At 59.2% G+C, this 15,899-nt stretch overlaps 6 protein-coding genes across 6 annotated transcripts; 3 read left to right on the top strand and 3 right to left on the bottom strand.

The window, feature by feature from the left end:
* Window positions 1-1,961: 1,961 nt before the first annotated feature.
* On the top strand, window positions 1,962-3,020 carry WHR41_00071 (uncharacterized protein; the record flags this gene model as incomplete). The annotated part of the gene is made up of 1 exon (XM_069368677.1): window positions 1,962-3,020. The coding sequence occupies one exon, from the start codon at window positions 1,962-1,964 to the stop codon at window positions 3,018-3,020; it is 1,059 nt and encodes a 352-aa protein (XP_069234101.1).
* A 1,632-nt stretch (window positions 3,021-4,652) lies between these two features.
* Window positions 4,653-7,149, top strand: WHR41_00070 (uncharacterized protein; the record flags this gene model as incomplete). Its single annotated transcript, XM_069368676.1, has 2 exons — window positions 4,653-4,885; window positions 4,972-7,149. Exons 1-2 carry the CDS (start codon window positions 4,847-4,849, stop codon window positions 7,147-7,149), a joined length of 2,217 nt encoding a protein of 738 aa, XP_069234102.1. The 5' UTR covers window positions 4,653-4,846.
* Window positions 7,150-7,423: 274 nt separating this feature from the next.
* Window positions 7,424-8,591, bottom strand: RPS12 (40S ribosomal protein eS12). The gene is made up of 3 exons (XM_069368675.1): window positions 8,462-8,591; window positions 7,915-8,236; window positions 7,424-7,849 (listed from the first exon to the last, which is right to left on the bottom strand). The coding sequence occupies exons 1-3, from the start codon at window positions 8,462-8,464 to the stop codon at window positions 7,725-7,727; spliced, it is 450 nt and encodes a 149-aa protein (XP_069234361.1). The 5' UTR covers window positions 8,465-8,591; the 3' UTR covers window positions 7,424-7,724.
* Window positions 8,592-9,397: 806 nt separating this feature from the next.
* Window positions 9,398-10,996, bottom strand: WHR41_00068 (uncharacterized protein; the record flags this gene model as incomplete). Its single annotated transcript, XM_069368674.1, has 1 exon — window positions 9,398-10,996. The coding sequence occupies one exon, from the start codon at window positions 10,994-10,996 to the stop codon at window positions 9,398-9,400; it is 1,599 nt and encodes a 532-aa protein (XP_069234360.1).
* Window positions 10,997-12,516: 1,520 nt separating this feature from the next.
* Window positions 12,517-13,431, bottom strand: WHR41_00067 (uncharacterized protein; the record flags this gene model as incomplete). Its single annotated transcript, XM_069368673.1, has 1 exon — window positions 12,517-13,431. The coding sequence occupies one exon, from the start codon at window positions 13,429-13,431 to the stop codon at window positions 12,517-12,519; it is 915 nt and encodes a 304-aa protein (XP_069234359.1).
* Window positions 13,432-13,894: 463 nt separating this feature from the next.
* WHR41_00066 (uncharacterized protein) lies at window positions 13,895-15,589 on the top strand (the record flags this gene model as incomplete). Its single annotated transcript, XM_069368672.1, has 1 exon — window positions 13,895-15,589. The coding sequence occupies one exon, from the start codon at window positions 13,895-13,897 to the stop codon at window positions 15,587-15,589; it is 1,695 nt and encodes a 564-aa protein (XP_069234358.1).
* Window positions 15,590-15,899: the final 310 nt, after the last annotated feature.

The following is a 15,899-nucleotide window of genomic DNA, read 5'->3' as shown; positions in this document are numbered from 1 at the left end:
TACCTACCTAGGCAGTGGACGGACTTCAGCTCGAGTGTCGCTGCACGTCAAGCGCCCGCTCGCCACTCCTGGCAGCCGCAAGCGTGCGTTCTGATCACCGTGACGCGTGCGGCGCCCCGTCGCACGTCTTGTTCTCCCGAACATCAACGCAAGCTCGTCCGCGAGCGAGGTCGAGTGCAGCTGCAGGGTGTGGATGGACAAACAGCGCGCGGCCTGCCAGATGCAGCCGTGGACGCTGCGCAACCTCCCACCGCAACGTAGCATGGCCGCGCGCGATCGCATCGACACGACCTGGCATGAATGTTGCCCCTATGCCTCCAGGCACGTCCGAGAGCCCCCACGCCGGCCATGCGTGGCATCATGCCTGAGTGATGTTCATACCGGGATGCTGAGCGGCAGCCAGTGATGAGGCTGGCGGTGCGAGCAGTGCCGGCCTCCCTAGGTCACTAGTAGGTGGAACCCGGAGTGGCCGACGCCGATCGTGCATCTCTGCACCCAGGGCGCGCCACAGCCCTGCGCCGCAGCACAGCCTCGATGCCCGATTTTTGCACCTCACCGTCCCTCGATGCTGCGCGCATGTTTCTATTTTCGCCCTGTTCGCTCCGAAGCCGTCCAACTGCCCCTTCAGTCGCTGCGTCTTGGACATCTCCCGTCTGCCTGACTGGAGCAGGTGTCCCGCAGGCGCGCGTACGACCCTGTTTTCTCCCTCAGGGCCCGGCTCAGCTGGTCACCCGCGTGTTCCAGAGCAGCCATCCCTGGTACGGGTTGTGATTGGCCGCGCGAAACGGCCGCATCCCTGCCTGGCGCACCTGTATTCCAACGCCACGGCCGCGCACATCCACTCATCGTACTCTTGCGCGTCTTCGCGAGGGAACTGCGAGCCATCCGCCCGTCGAGGAGCGTCCCGAGCAGCCTTCCCGAACCCTCTCGCACACATGGACCCCGAACCCTTTCGCACACATGGCCGAATCCTCCGCGAAGACGCTGACCCGCTCGCCGTGAGGAAGCAGTATATGCGCCGGCGATATGCAAGGCCCCGGGCCATATGTATTCGAGAACGTAGATCCCGCAGGCAGACACTGGCCACGATTGCGGCCTGCAGACGGCCCTGAAACGCGCGCCTTGAGAAGTGCGCCCGGCGGCTCAATGCAACATGCGCGCCTGCGACGTCTACATGTATACGTCCTGCCTTTGGCTACATCGCGCAAGTTTCCTGCTGCTAGCCTGCGCGCGATGGACGCCTCACCCTCCTTCATGTGGGACGGCTGGCTGGCTGCTCGTCGCCGTGGTCGGAGCAGAGCCCGTCGGACTCACTCATCAGACCAGCCTCCGCCTGCCGAGGCAATCGCGAACAACTACGTACAGTACTTCGCACACGACTTTTCTCTCGGACCCTTTCGGGCGAGAGGATGGAGTCGCTCGAGTCGCAGTCATCTGCCGCCGCGGTGCTACCGTCCCTTGACAGCACCCGACTATTTTGGTGCGAAGAGCACGCACGGGTGAGGCGGACGGAGAAGGCGAACGCCATGCGAAGCTGGACCCTCGAAATCGAGCTAGACATGCACGTCTGTCGGCCCATATGCAGCCGTACTGCAAGTCGCAGAATCAAGAGGCTGTGCTGAGCCAGCACTAGCGCTTCTGTAGGGCCAGCCCGGCCAGCGTTATAAGCGTTCCCCCCCGCAAACCCATCCTCTTCTCGACTCCCACCAAGCTGTTACGCCCCCTCATTCGCCGACCACCTACTCTTCCTTCTATCCTCTCTTCCCCCTCAAAGGCGTATCAGACTAATCTTCCATCGTTTCCAACCTGATTTGAGAGAATTCTCTCCTCGTTCCCTTTAATTTTGTGCTTCGTTTTACCCTAGGAACGCCGTCCATATATCATCGCATCCCATCGCATCGCACCACATCGCACGTGCAAAACAATCAATCCGACCACCGACACGCGGAACAACGCTCGCCATGCCTATGCAGCTGTTGCCGGCGTCGGCGCAGGCCTTTGCGCCCCGATCAGCACCGACCATCGTCCTCAACACAAAGGTTGAGCCCTGGTTGACCCAGACGCTCAAGCGCATCAACAAGATCAAGCGCCCTTTGAACAGCGTGCCCCAACACATGCGCTGTCTCACCGAGACCCTTGCTGGCGAGGGTGCGATCTGGTCTTTGACGTCGCTGATGCTCCCCATAGCCGCCGACACGAAACTACGCAAGGATGACAACCCTTTGATGGAGGCTCTGCACAACTACCAAGTCATCCACGTCGAGGCCTACGTCGTGCACGTCGATATGGTATCTCAACACGAAGTCGCTTTCAAGCTGACTTCGGATACGATCGACTTGCTGATTGAGTACCACAAGGACATCTACTCTGTAGATGTTGCTGCAAACACCTGGAGCTGGCCCGAGAAGGATGCGCAGCTGAAGAAACTGCAAGAGGAGTTTGTGCAAGCCGCGAACCGCTTCGTGTTCCGCACTGGCGCTCGTGCGCTTGAGGGTCTTGAAGAGGAAGGTGCTGGCGAGCTTCTCGAGGGTCGCTCGGAGGATGTGAAGAACCAGATCATGAATCTCTTTCTTCCTCTCCTCCCGCCTCCCCCGAGAATTGTCGACGTGATCCACCCCGCGCCTTTCATCCAAACTCAGAACGCCGTAATGGGCGGGTGGTGGCAGCCGACTCCGACGTTGGTGTCCCAGCCCCCTGCGCCGATCGACTCATGGCAGGTGCTTCCGTCGACTCCCTCCCCTACAGCGACGAGCTGCAGCGACACACCATCTAACGGCTTCTGGCCAGAATCCGGCCTGAGCAACGTGCAGCTCCCCTCGCCCACTCCTTCCCTCAGCCAACCGTACACCTCCGCTCCCACGCACTACTACAGCTCCCCTGAGTGCATGGCGCCCATACCTGCAGTGCCTTTGCCAAGCATGCTTCCTCAGCATTGCGGCAACGACCTCGGCATGGGTGGTTTCAACGACTTTGGATGGAACCAGGGACCCTTTCAGCCGCAGTACGCTGCTATGATCTAAACGTCAGCAGCCGAACCACTGTTCTGCGCCCTTCTTCCGCCCAATCGGTCGTTGATCGACCTCACTCAGGCCTGTCGGGGTCTGGCCCACCACGACAACTCAATCTACCTATCTCGACGACGCGGACTCTTGAATTGCGCACAAGATCCGTGCTCCACCGACACGCGATGTAAAATTTTCCCTCGAGCGATGCAACGATGATACCCGATGTTGGCCACTACCTTTCTTGGAACATGGCTTCAGCATCACAACGACTTTTCCGGCATCTATGGACGGCGTTCTTCTTACTTTTCTTTGTCTTCTCGCAAGCGACTGCATTCTTACTGGACTTCTCTGCTTTGGATTTTATGAGTGAACGCATTTCTCTGGGAGGCATGCATCGCGACAACCACCCTTCAAAAGACAACACACACAACAGGACCTCGCGGTCCACCGCTCTTCTGGTTTTACGTTCCGGTCAGCCTGCATATTTCGGGGAGTACGGGACGGAGAGCGCCAATGTCTTTTATCTCGCAATGCTTCACTCGGCGCGGCTGGCACCGCTGCCTTCTCTTCTCTTTGCCTTCGTGCGCCTGGAAATCTGCCCCTCGCCTACGTCTCCTCCGCTCTTGCTAGCCAAGACCGGCGACGAGACTCGGCCCGGGGGGCACGGTGATGAGGGCGCACGCGGCGATGTATTCCGACCGTAACATCTTCGGACTGGACAACGACATCGACGACCGGCACGCTTCTTTCAGAAATCAAAACTGAGCCTCGACGAGTACACCGGCTGTACTGGCTCGTTAATACGACGGACCTCACGACCTTTCGTCATCAGCAACAACGGATGGAATCGACATCACGACCTGAGACACACCCCACCGCACCGGACGCCAGGAGCACCCCGCGCGCCCGCGACGAAAAGTGCCGCCCAGCGCATCTGTGATGCCAGGCGCCGCCACGAGTACGTCCCGAGGCTTTTTGGGTTTCCGAACGCGAGACGGGAGGAGGTAGACCGGCTTCGAGTGGCTTTTTCGGGGTCTCCTTCGCGTCCGAGGGCGTTGGACTGGAATCGACCAGTCCCGCGCCTGTGGGGTGTTGTCAGTGAGGGTTGGGATATCGGACGCCCTCCCCCGAGCGCGGAAGCCTTGACTGGCGAGTCCGTCGCGTCGGGGGCGCGGTGGTCGTGAGGATTTTCTAGTCGGATCGCGTAGTTCTCATCCATGCTACGCTTCCCCTGGCGGGATAAAGTCTAGCCTTCTGGCAAGGTAATGGGCGAAAATTGGATGCGGGTTGAGTTGACCTTGCTCGTGGGCTTTGATTCTCACGGGTGGGTTTGAAACTGTTTAAGTTGTGGCTATTTTTTGTTCAGAGATAATCGAAAAACGATTTTTTTCGGCAACGCTTGTTTTCCTTTCCGTGATCGTTCACAAATTAGCAGGTAGTTCGGCCCTCGCACGTGAGCTTTTGCAGATTTTACCCTCGGGATCGCCCTCGCTCCGTCATTTCAATATGCGAAGGTTTGACACGTGAAAAGCTGCCGGTGCCAAGCGCGCTGCGCCTGCCAGCTGCGATGACGACGGAGACGGAAGCGGAGAGGCATGCGCCGTCGTGCGGCGGCGGTTAGCGACCAGGCGCAGACAGACTCCTCCCTCTGTCCGTCTCGCATCCTTTGTCACCTCACTAAAACACATACAAACCCCAGTCTCACACCAGCTACCCATGAGTATATTACATTGATCTTTCTGTCCGCGCGCATTGCATCCTCATTCCGCAGAACACACCCCGCAACCAAGCGCCCTCAGCCGCTCGCAGCACAGCAAGCAACACAGCGCGATGACCAAACCATGCCGCCCGTAAACACCCCCGCCGTGCCTTCTCCCACGGTATGTACATACCTTGCGCACCTACCGCCCCTCCCTCACACCCGTCCAACCAACCAAACAACTAACATCCCTCCTCCCGCAAACAGAGAAGCCCTTCCCGCCCCCTCACGCCCTTCACCTACCTCTCCTCGCCCGCCCCCGACCTCGCCTCAACCCTCCACACCCACTCCCACGCCGCCTCCGACGCCGCCGACGAAGCCAACACCGACTTCCTCCGCGACTCGCTCGACGCCCTCGACACCCTCGCCAGCGCCTCCCACTCCCAGCCCCAGCCCCAGAACCCTCACTCTCGCTCTGGCTCGAGCTCGACAGCCCGCACAGCCTTCCTCGACCCCCGCCGCGACCCGCGCCTCGCCCCCGCAGCAGACGACCTCTCGCGCCGCGAGCGCCTGCAGCGCGTCCTGGCGCGGCTGAACCGCGCGCACGAGCCGCAGCCCGCGGCCTCGGAGGGCGCGTACGGGGACCGCACGCCGTCGCCGCGCGCGCAGAGGCTGTACGATTGGGCGCCTGGCGCTGGCGCGCAGGCGGATGCGGAGGACGAGCACGACGGGGAGGAAGAGGGCGGCGGGGAGCTGGACGCGATCCTGGCGGAGCTGAGGAGGCAGCAGCCGGAGTCTGGCTCTTCGTCCTCGGGGGATCTGCTGCGGTTGTTTGGGCGGCGCGCGAGCGGGCTGGAGGGCAGCGGCAGCCCCGCGCGCGCGGCGTCGTATATGCGGGTCAACGGGACGGTGGAGACGTACGAGCAGATGAGCGAGCGGCGGAGGCGGGAGAGGCAGAGTTTGCGGAACCGGGTGCTGTTGCAGCGGGCGAGGCAGGAGGCGTCGCCGAGCGGGACGGAGAGGATGCTAAGGTATGTTGTGGAGAGGGAGAGGAGTGGGATGAGCGAGGAGGAGGAGAGGGTGAGGGGCGGCGCGTGGGTTGGGTCGGCGACGGGGCGGTTGGGGGCGGAGGGGGAGAGGCTGGAGCTGCCGCGGATGCATGAGCTGGACAGGCTGGAGAGGGTGGAGGCGTTCCAGAGGGGGTTTCTGGCGGAGCACGAGCAGGCGAGGTTGCCGCCGGTCTGGGGCGGGGCGACGAGTTCGTCGAGCGCGCCGTCCGCGGCGGCCTCCACGCTGTTGCTGGAGAATGCGTTGAAGTATCTGAGCGATTTGCGGTCGTCGAGGTCGTACGAGGATTCGCTTGCGACGGCGATTGCGAATAATCTCGCCACGAAGGAGTTCTTCGCGGATAAACACGAGGATTTCATGCTGGATTTGGACGACATTGAACCGCCGGCTCCGTCATCCTGGTTGCAGCCTGGCGCGGTGTTCCAGGGCCACCAGCATGCCTCCAGCGCAAGCATGAACATCACACACCAGCGGCATACGCAGCCCGGCACGCACATCGAACAAATCGACCCGAACTACAGACAGAACGAGCACCCGAGCTCGACCCGCTCAATAGGATCCTTCGACGCCTCCCGACCCTGGCTCTCCCACCAGATCCCCCCAGCACCTCGCCCACCCGCCCCGAACCCCACCCCCACCGACCCAGCCAACGACCACTGGCCCGTCCGCGTAACGATCCACAACATCGACTGGGAAAAGATGACCATCCAAGGGACAATGGAAGCCTACGACGTCCCGCAACACCCCGCCTCAGCAGTCAACATCCTCAACCCGGGCGCCGCGCCCGAGCACCGCCCCAAAGCCGGCAAGAAATCCGCCCCCATCACCACCTACCTCGAAGGCCACATCCTCGACCACCACACGCACAGCTTCCTCACGCCCCCCTCGCCCAGCGGCCCCAAAGACCCCGCCCCCGGCGCCGCCACCACTCTCTCAGACGCCATCTCCTTCCCCTCCGCGACCGCGCCCCTCGACGCGCAGAACTGGCTCGCCCTCCCGCCCTTCAACGCCCTCTCCGAACCCGCCTCCAGCCCCGCCAAAACCCCACCACCACCCCCGACCTCCCCCGCGACGCTCGCGCGCCTCCTCCTCTCGCGCTCCCGGCTCCGCGCCCTCGGCGAAGAGTACGTCTTCATGCGCTGGAAGGAGCGCTGCTTCGTGCACTCGCGGCACGACGGGTGCACGTCGAGCTCGTCGGACCGCCTGGGCGACCAGGACCGCGGGCACGGGCTGACGATCAGCGGCTTCTACTATGTCAGTTTGAGGAGGCGGGATGGGCACGTCGAGGGCTTGTATTTCGATCCGAGCTCGACGCCGTATCAGCTGCTGAGGTTGAGGGGGCGGGGTGGGGGGTGGGGGAGTTTTGAGATGAGGTGAGGTGTTGTTTGGGTTTTGGGCTGATTGAGGGAGTAGGGGGTTCTTTAATGCTCGGCTTTAGCGTTGCGTTGTGTTGCGTTGCATTGTTGTCACGATACATGTAGTTTGAGAACACGACTCTATCAACCGTGGGTTTGACGAGACACCTCTGCTTTTGGCGTGCGTAGGGTTGAAGGCGTATATTCTTTTCGGCCCGTCCGTCGTGGGACCTCCGTGCCAAGGTACTCAGCAGCATCACGTTTGCGGTATCACAAATCACAAAGTGGAAAAGACGTGAGAACATATCGTTCCGTGGATTCCCCGTTTGCTTTCGAGCTAGCTCCAGCCAGGCAACCGGCGAGCCTACTGTACATCGCCGAAGGAAGAAACCAACAAATCTCCTCCTCCCCACAGCCCCTCCAGACCTCCACCATATCAGATACGCCCGCTAATGACTGCTGCTTTTGGCGATGTTCATCCTCCGAAAAGATGCCACCGCAGGTTGTCCGCAAAAGTGATGTGGTTGAAGAATCGTGCTGAGAAGCCGCGATGCCGCCGGCTGTGTGCTACGCCCGATCGCTTCCCGGTCGAGGCGCTTACTGCTCGGTCTGGAAGTAGTTGAGCAGGATGGAGCGCTCCTGGGACTCCTCACCCCAGTCCTTGACGACGACGCAAGAGCAGTTGACGACCTTGCGGGCGTTGCCCTCGCGGTCGATCTGGCCTGTGAAAGAGAATCAGCAAAAACGTCCCACGTGACTGTTTCCCATAGAGAAGGGCGCAACTTACAGAGACCAGCCCACTCGCCGAGCTGCTTGCCGTCGGGGACCTTGATCAGAGGGATCTTGTGCTCGCCGCAGAGAGCGACGACGAGCTTCTTGTAGGCCTCCTCCTCGCAAGCCTCGTTGAGCACGCACATGTGGGCCTGGCGGCGGTCGAGGGCCTTGGAGGCCTCACGGAGGCCGCGGGCAAGACCGTCGTGGATGAGGGAGATCTTGAGCACACCCTTGAGGGCGTCGAGGACAGACATGCTGCCGCTGGCGTTGTCGGCCGGCACCTCGACCTCCTCGGCGGCCTCGACCTCCTGCTGGGGAACCTCTTCTCCGTCCGACTGCGAAGATGTGTTAGCTTGTGGTTCAGAGAGTGTTGTCGCATGGTCCCATTGGCGCATTGTGAGGCATCGTGGTCCCGCCCTCAGTCCCATCCTGCCCTTCGACATGCCATCCACCCGCAAAACTCCTTCTCTTCCCATCCATCACGGTCCCCTCCTCCCTCCGATTCCACCAGTGCCAATGCGCCGCCGGGGACCTGAGCCATACAAAGAGAGCCGACGTACCATTTTCGATGTGATTGACTGGTTGTTAGTGTCGAAGATCCTCGAAGAGCCGGTTGTGTAGTTGCTTCAAACGAGAATCACAGCAGCGCGGGCAACTTTTCGCTGGTATCGAAGTAGCAGCACGACTGGCTGTATGGCCCGTGCTTTTCGAGCGCGGTGCGCCAAGCCGGCGCTAAGCGACACATCTAGAGGTCCTGAGGCAACAAACTCTATCTCACTAGGAGGGCTTGTCATATTGTTGTGCTTTTGTGAATGAGCGCATGGAGGAAATAGAGCAATGGCGACGGATTAACAAATGATAATAACGGTCGGCGTTGGGTGCATTGCTACGTTGTGTGTGTTTCCCATCTGTACCACTATCTGAGTCTGCCCTGCTGCAACTCTGCCTTGCATCTTACCGTGCTTGAACCTTCTTAAATGAAATGAATCAAGGGTCAATGTTGTTGCCAGTCATGTTCAATATGCGTTCAAGGTTTCACATACGGTATCTACGGTACCGTCAACCAATCTGCTAAATTATTCACTCATATGCAAATCTTCACATTATGTTCGGCTAACCTAACAACGACAAACAAGAAAGCTCAACGCTAATGCCGCTCAACGTCTGAAGAAAAGCCTCGCTGCACGCTGGCCATGCGATATGAGCGTGCAATCGGTAGAAAGGATGGGTGAGGAGAGAGCAGGCTCAGGCTCGCTGGAACGCTAGGAAAGATGAGAAATGCAGAAGGCCTCTGGTTGAAGAAGGAAGGGCAAGAAACGATAGGACAAAAAGAAAAACGGCCGTGGTATCGAGGGTTGGGTAATGGCAGGAACAACGAAATAGAACGGTAAGGGGAAAGAAATGGTGGGCGCCTGGTGGCTCGTAGAAAACGCGAAAGCAGCACGGGTGCAGTCTGCGCGTGACGGGTGGTAGCATCTCCTTGACCTTCCACCTCTTCACATCACGACGCAGCCCATACAGCCCTTCTTCCGCTTCGGGCCCTCTTCTTCTTCGTCATCTTTGTCGAAGTCTGGAATGCGAGGCGTAGGGTTGTGCGGTGTTGTGACGTCCTTCTCAGACGTCGGGTTTCTGGGGAGACCAGGGTGTGTAGAAATCGTGGGAGTGATGCGATATCCGCCGCTGGTACCAGGGCGAGGACTGCCTGGATCGCTGCGTTTGTCGCCCGCAAGGGGCCAGCCAGATCCTTCTCCTGGATTCGGAGAGTGTTTCTCCTTGACGGGCGAGCCGATCTTGGGACTGAGGCGCTGCTGAGCATCGAAGTCGGGCTGCTGCGCGTCGAGTCCTGTCTCTGATTTCTCATCGTCTCTATGAGCGCCTGGCTGGGAATCAGGCCCTCCTTGCTCTTGTGCCATGCGCTTGGCGTGCGTTGGTAGCATTTGTTGATCCGGAGGCAACCTTGGATCCGGCTTATACATAGAGGCAATCCAGGGCGCCTCGCCTTCCGGTCTGTTTATGGGATTCTTCGGTCCACCACTAGAGGCAGGCCGTGCTCCAGTCGTGCCAGACCGAGCACGTGGTTTGACGGCGTTTGCCCCCAACGGACGACCTCCGGACGCCTTTCGAGCTCCGGACGTAGGTGCATCCTTGTTTGGCATGCGAGCCTTCGGTGGAGAATGTGAGAGTCCGTTCCTGTCCTCCAGTGAGCCACGCATATGTGAGCTCGCTGGCCTTGAGGGTGTCCGATAGCCGTCGTCGTCCAGAAGCACTTGACTACCCACGCTGCCGCTCCTAGCCTTTCTCGCGTATTGCAGTTCATCCCAGTTGCCACTGTAGCGGTTGCTGCCATGCCTGCTTCGGGGTAGAGGAGAGTCCCGATCCACCATGGCATAAGGTACCGGAACAGGGCTGACTTTCGATACGGGAATCCTAGAGGTGCTGGGCCTGCCAGAGTGCTGTCTGAAAGAGGGCTGATTTGCTGCCAGCTCCTCCAGTGATCGCAGCTCCGTGTCATTCCTGTGGTCGTATTCCGCCTCCTGCTCCTCTGACGCATCCGCTGCTGGGATTGTGGACACCCTTTTCCGCTTGAATTCTCCGTACCCGTTGTCGTCCACAGGGGACTCGCTCAGCTGCTCTTTGCTCATTTGCCGCCTCATGCCTGTCCTACTCATTGACCTGCTGTTCGACCGCCGACCCGCACTCGGCCCAGCACTACCAGACCGACGCGGTTGGCGGACACGCATGCCAGCTTGCTCCATCTCCTGAATCTCAATCTCCCTCAGCTTATCACGGTGTATCCAGCCCTCATCCTCAGATCCCTCCGCGGACTTCTGCGGCTGGCGAAGCGGCTGAGCGGAGCGTTTCTTCGGCACCGACTGGTGGTTGGCCGAAGGCCGGCGAGACCGCTCGCTGTCGCTGTCTCCGCGCATGTTCGAGTGACTCGGGCGTTTCCCTACAGACCCATAAGAATAGTTGGTGGTGTCCTGGTAGGCGTAGTGCCCTGTTCGCGAGCCGCTGGAAGCCCTCGGGTAGTCGTTCTCCTGGGCGTGATCCAACGGTACGGCATGGCTCCACTGTGCAGCAGCATTGGTGGCCATGGTTGCGGTGCAATATTACTGCATTCGATCTCCCCCGCGCACAGGCGGTATGCAGGTTTCAAGGCGGAACGGGCAGTGAGTGGCTGAGGAGCGGTTAAGACGGTGCTGCTATAGGCACGCCCCGCAGAAATCCGTCGCAGGGCCCTGGAGGCAATATCGCGCGGCCCGGACGATGTTGTGAAAGGAAAAATGGCCAGTTGAAAGAGAGTGTGATGTGAAATCGTAAAGACGTGCCGTCTCAGTGCAACGGCTCCGATGGGCGCAGCTCCCAACCAGTGGCTAGCGACGCGATGTGCAGCCGAGGGCGCGATCCAGAACGTCACTGGTGGAGGCGGATGGTGCTGAACGAGTGAAGATGTGCGTGAGGAAGGCTTTGGAGCCCGGCGGGCTGGAGAAGGGCTGCGAGTCGGTGATTAGCGTGTCGCCCTGCCCTCAGGCCTCCTCTCACAACAGCGAAAACGGGCTCGCAGCGCAGAAGGTGGTGGCATGCACACGGCGCAGCAGTCGGTGCTGCTCGCAATCAAAGAGGCCGCGCCCGGGCCTTCGGTAGGTGAGCTTCTGGGCGCGCGCACGCGCGTGTGATTGGGCTCCCGGCCGCCAGGAGCGCAGCCCGTGTGGGCCCGGCCGCTGCCAGAACCCTCGCGGCTGCTATCCGCCTGGAGAACGACTCCTTTTGCGGCACCAGCCATCAAGTCCCTACTCTACAGCTTTTCGATAGTAGCCTTGGTGCGTCTCGCTTGCCGGTGATAAGTGGGCTGCGCCGGAGTAATCCCCCCCTTCGTCGTTTCGTGCCTGGCCTCGCCTGTCATCAAAGGACAGCCCTGCGTTACGGGCAAGAAGCAGTAGCCGGACTCAATCTCCAACATGCAAGCACAGCCTTGCCACCAGCGACCACTCGTCCGAAGCACTGGGAACAAGCCAACCGATCCGTCGATACCGACCGAGCAGATGTGGATGCGCCATCGCGCAAGGCTCACCGCACTATCCAGACCCAGTACCAGCTAATAGCTCGAAACCTTCGTCTTCCTGACGGTGCCCCGGACCGCGGCGTTAGTGTTCGAGGCGCACCGTTTGTTCAACGGCAGTGAAGTTTGGACATGAGTCGTTGCCCCGATGTGTGACGACGCAACAAATCCTGCTCAGACTACCCGGACCTTGACCATCTGTATCTCATATGAGTTTGTTACGGACCCCGAGAGATCAATAAATAACGAGCACGGCTTTTACCGAAGCACTGACTCGCCCAGAATTCAGAAGTAAGCGAGGCGTAATAGTTCATGTGCTCCCACGACGTCTACCGTCCCTCCCATTCCGTTGATTAGATAGGATGGTTGTACGATCACATTGACGCCGTTATCAATCGAAAAGGTGGAATGGATGTAACACGCACATCAGCTGGATGGCCAATCCGAATGCAGAGGTTGTACAATCTTGAGCGTCAATCACTATCTCTCAAGCCCTTTCTGATCAACATGGTGGCTAATATCGACGACTAAAATCTTACATCGATCATCAGAAAATCAATAAGTGTCTTCCTGTGCCTCCGCCACTAACGCCTTCCAGAGATCCAGCAAATTCCCATACCCTTCCTCCGTCAACCTGCCAACAGCCGTGATATCTTCATTACACCCGACTCTGATGCCACCAGTCAGATGCACCGTCGTAGTTTCCGTCAACGGCCGCCGACACCTCACGGCAATCGGTTCATGGGGACCCTCGTTCGCGAACACCTTGTCGCCGGCGTTCCGCATGCATACGTACTCTTTCTTCAGCACGTCCGGTTTCGCATGCAGCCCGCGGTTGCCGAAGCTGTACAATGGCAGGCAGTACATGTCCTGCGAGTGGACGAAGAGCACGACGAGCATCCTGCGTTTCGAGTAAGCGAAGCCTTCGACTGTCCTCACCAGACGAGGGTCGGATGGGCTGGCGTTGGGGTTCGTGTTCGCGACGTGGAACGGCGCGGCGATCACGTCGCCGAGATGGAAGTCGGAGCGAGAGAGGTTCGATAAGGTGCACACTGCGTTCTGGAATGTCTGACGACCAGTACGACTGGTCGCATTGCTGCCAACTGCGCTCGAGCGCCAGTTGGTTGTCATGGCCGAGCGTGTAGGGCCGACGGAAGGGTCGTACACTCGGGCAGAGCGCCAGTCTGGTGCTTGCGGTGCGCTCACGTGGAGATTGGCCATGTGACCTGCGACTGCAGAGGGAGTTGCTGGCAAATTCATCATGACTGATTTGGGCCGCGGTGCTAGGTTGGGGTTGCGAGCGGTCGAGAGTGCGCTCTTGAGGGCATTGACTCCTGGGCTTCGCCATGCCGGCGCTGGTCCTGTAGGAAGCGCATTCTGCGACGGTGCTGCAGCGTTGCCAGCGCTTACAGCAGTAGCTCCTTTCCGGATGAGGAATGACGTTTGAATATTCTTAGCGGTGCTAGACATGGTTGCTGTGACCGAAACGCTCTCCTTGAGGAGGTAAAGGCAGAGGCTGTTTTATCGTTGCAGGTCTGCGGGCGTGCTCACAAACTCCAAGAAACCTTGAGCTGCGTGCGAGCAGAAGCGGAATTGGGGTTATGGTGACGCTGGTCAATGAGATTAATTGACCAGCAAGTACGTGGTGTCGAAGGCTATTGCATATTGTAGCACAAAGCCAATGAGCAGGTAATGATACATGAAATTTTGAAGACAAAGCGGCGCCCTCATTTCGACATTTCCGGCTATCATCCAGGAGACAAAGCCTGCCAATAAACCGGCCGATGAAGCTACTTCCCTTTGTTCTTTTCCAATCGCAAATCTCGAACGCTACGCTTCCGTTGGGAGTTATCTGGACTTGCTTGCCTTCGGCAAACAACACAGTCATACTATTTGGAGAAGGTGCTGCTTGACAAGATACACCTAGCCCGCAATGGGGAGACTTACATTCTTGAAGCGCGAATTACAGGCGCTGTATCGGCGGAAAGCCGCTGACGATGCAGTCAGAGCCTCGAGTGTCGACGACACAAGAGAGCTCGGCCGACACAATTCTTCTCAAATACGTCCACTGACTGCAGGCAATGAGTTCGGGGCTTCGCCAGAAATGCACCTCTTATCCTCTGGCAGCCATGAAAATGAAACCGAGCCTGCGTCTGAATCAGCTTGTCTGACGCCGGCAAGCCCAACCCTCACGTTCGAGGGGCGATCCGACGCCAGAGATGATCAAACAACCGAGCACCTTACCACGAAGGGTGTTTCTTCTGATGATGTGATAGCAACACATCAAGACGAAGTTTCTTCGCCCATCGAAAATGCCGAAGGTGTGGTGGCCGAGGATGGAGTGGAGGCTGACCCTGCACCCTTGACGTTTGAGGAAGAACAGGCCATCCGCGACGAAGAGTATGTCACATTGGCTGCCGAGGCTGCGGAGTGTTACACCGATGGACCTTCGCGCTTAGTCCTGGCCTCTGATGGCGTCAAAGGCTGCGTTGCTCTGTTGATGACGCTCGATTTCTCGGGACATGTCCAAGAGGCCCTACAGAGTCAAAGAGACTTCGCAAAAGCTCGTTCCCAAAGCTCCAAAACCAAACTGGCTTTGATAGGACTGGAGAGCAAAGTAGAAAGCGCAATAGCGAGTTGCAAGTCTCGCCTGCGAAAACTGGACGATCAACTTGAAGGCGATGATCGAGACGCAAGAGCATCCCTGGAGCAGCGTCTCACCATCCTCAAAGCCATGTTGTTGGATGTTGGTGGCCGGAAGCAGGAGCTTTTCGCAGGTGTGCAGACACAGGCGGATATCCTGCGTGAAGTGCAAGCTTCAGTCATTGCCTACCTGGAAGAAGCGTTCATTTGCGGGATGCTCGTCCCCATGGAAGAGGAAGATCCTGCAGTAGAAGTCAAGAAATTCGATCTCGAGGAAGAATACCTCCTCTTCTGCGACAAGCTCAAAGCAGCCGGTGATCCTCTCCTTGAAGACGAAGAAATCGCACCGCTCGACCACAACCTGGACCACCTGAAAGCCGAGCCCCTCTCGGAAGAAGACCAGAAGAAGCAAGACATCGTCAACGACCTATGGGCCGCGAAGCAGACGCTGACCCAAGCGCGCAACGCCTTCGAAAACCGCTCGAACCAGCGCGCTCAGGAATTCTACGCCAACCAAGCTGCGGCCGACGCTGGCTTGCCCACCACAGACGATTCGCCCGAGGCATTCGACATCCGCTGGGTGCAGGAGACGGCGGGGCTGACTCGCGCGTTGATTGACGCCGAAGGGGCCTGGACGTCTGCGAAGCGCCGTGCCGTGGACGCCGGCGTGCCGGTTGAGTTCGACCAGGATGACCAAGACACGGTGTTTGCGGGCGTGGACGAGAGTGATTGCGGCGGGGACAGGATGTCGGCGGAGCAGGAGATGGTGCCTACCGTGTCTTCCCCGACGATGCGGAAGTGGCTGTCTGCGGTGCCGGAGGGCGTGGAAGCGGGGATTGCGGATGACGAGGCGGAGGCAGAGGCCGATGATTGGGAGGCGGACGAAGTGGGGATTAGTGACAGCGTGAGCCTGGTTGCGGAGGGGAGGGAGAGGGCCAGAATCGATCGGTGGAGGAGAGCTTGCATGGGAGAACGGGAGGCATGAGGTGATTGTGGCGTGCTGCGTAGAGCAAGATAATACTACCTTACTGTGGTGCTCGATCATTCGGAGAATTAACGATGTGTTTCCGACAACGCCCGAGTGCTTGCAATAATGTCAGGAGATGTTGTACCGCATGTGTGGACTATTGCTTGGACCTGCATCACCGGAGTGTGTGGAGGATGCCCGTCCGAGTCATCAAGAGGATGTCGAGGTCCAGACCTCGCGGAGATGCTGGTGCTGATGCGCAGGAGCCAGGCGTCCAAACCTTGAGCGAAGGCTAAGATAGTCGCTGCTCAAAACGGCTCTGCAACAG

Source organism: Cladosporium halotolerans (assembly GCF_011745625.1).
Source record: "Cladosporium halotolerans strain TM138-S3 chromosome Unknown Sca1, whole genome shotgun sequence".
Classification (NCBI taxonomy): domain Eukaryota; kingdom Fungi; phylum Ascomycota; class Dothideomycetes; order Cladosporiales; family Cladosporiaceae; genus Cladosporium; species Cladosporium halotolerans.
This window is presented reverse-complemented; position numbering and strand designations above follow the sequence as displayed.

Bases quoted from the DNA above. Each gene is read 5' to 3' on its own strand.
- RPS12 (XM_069368675.1), bottom strand. The intron at 7,850-7,914 runs GTAAGTTGCGCC...TCTCTTTCACAG, and splicing joins CGGCGAGTGGGCTGGTCTCT to GCCAGATCGACCGCGAGGGC.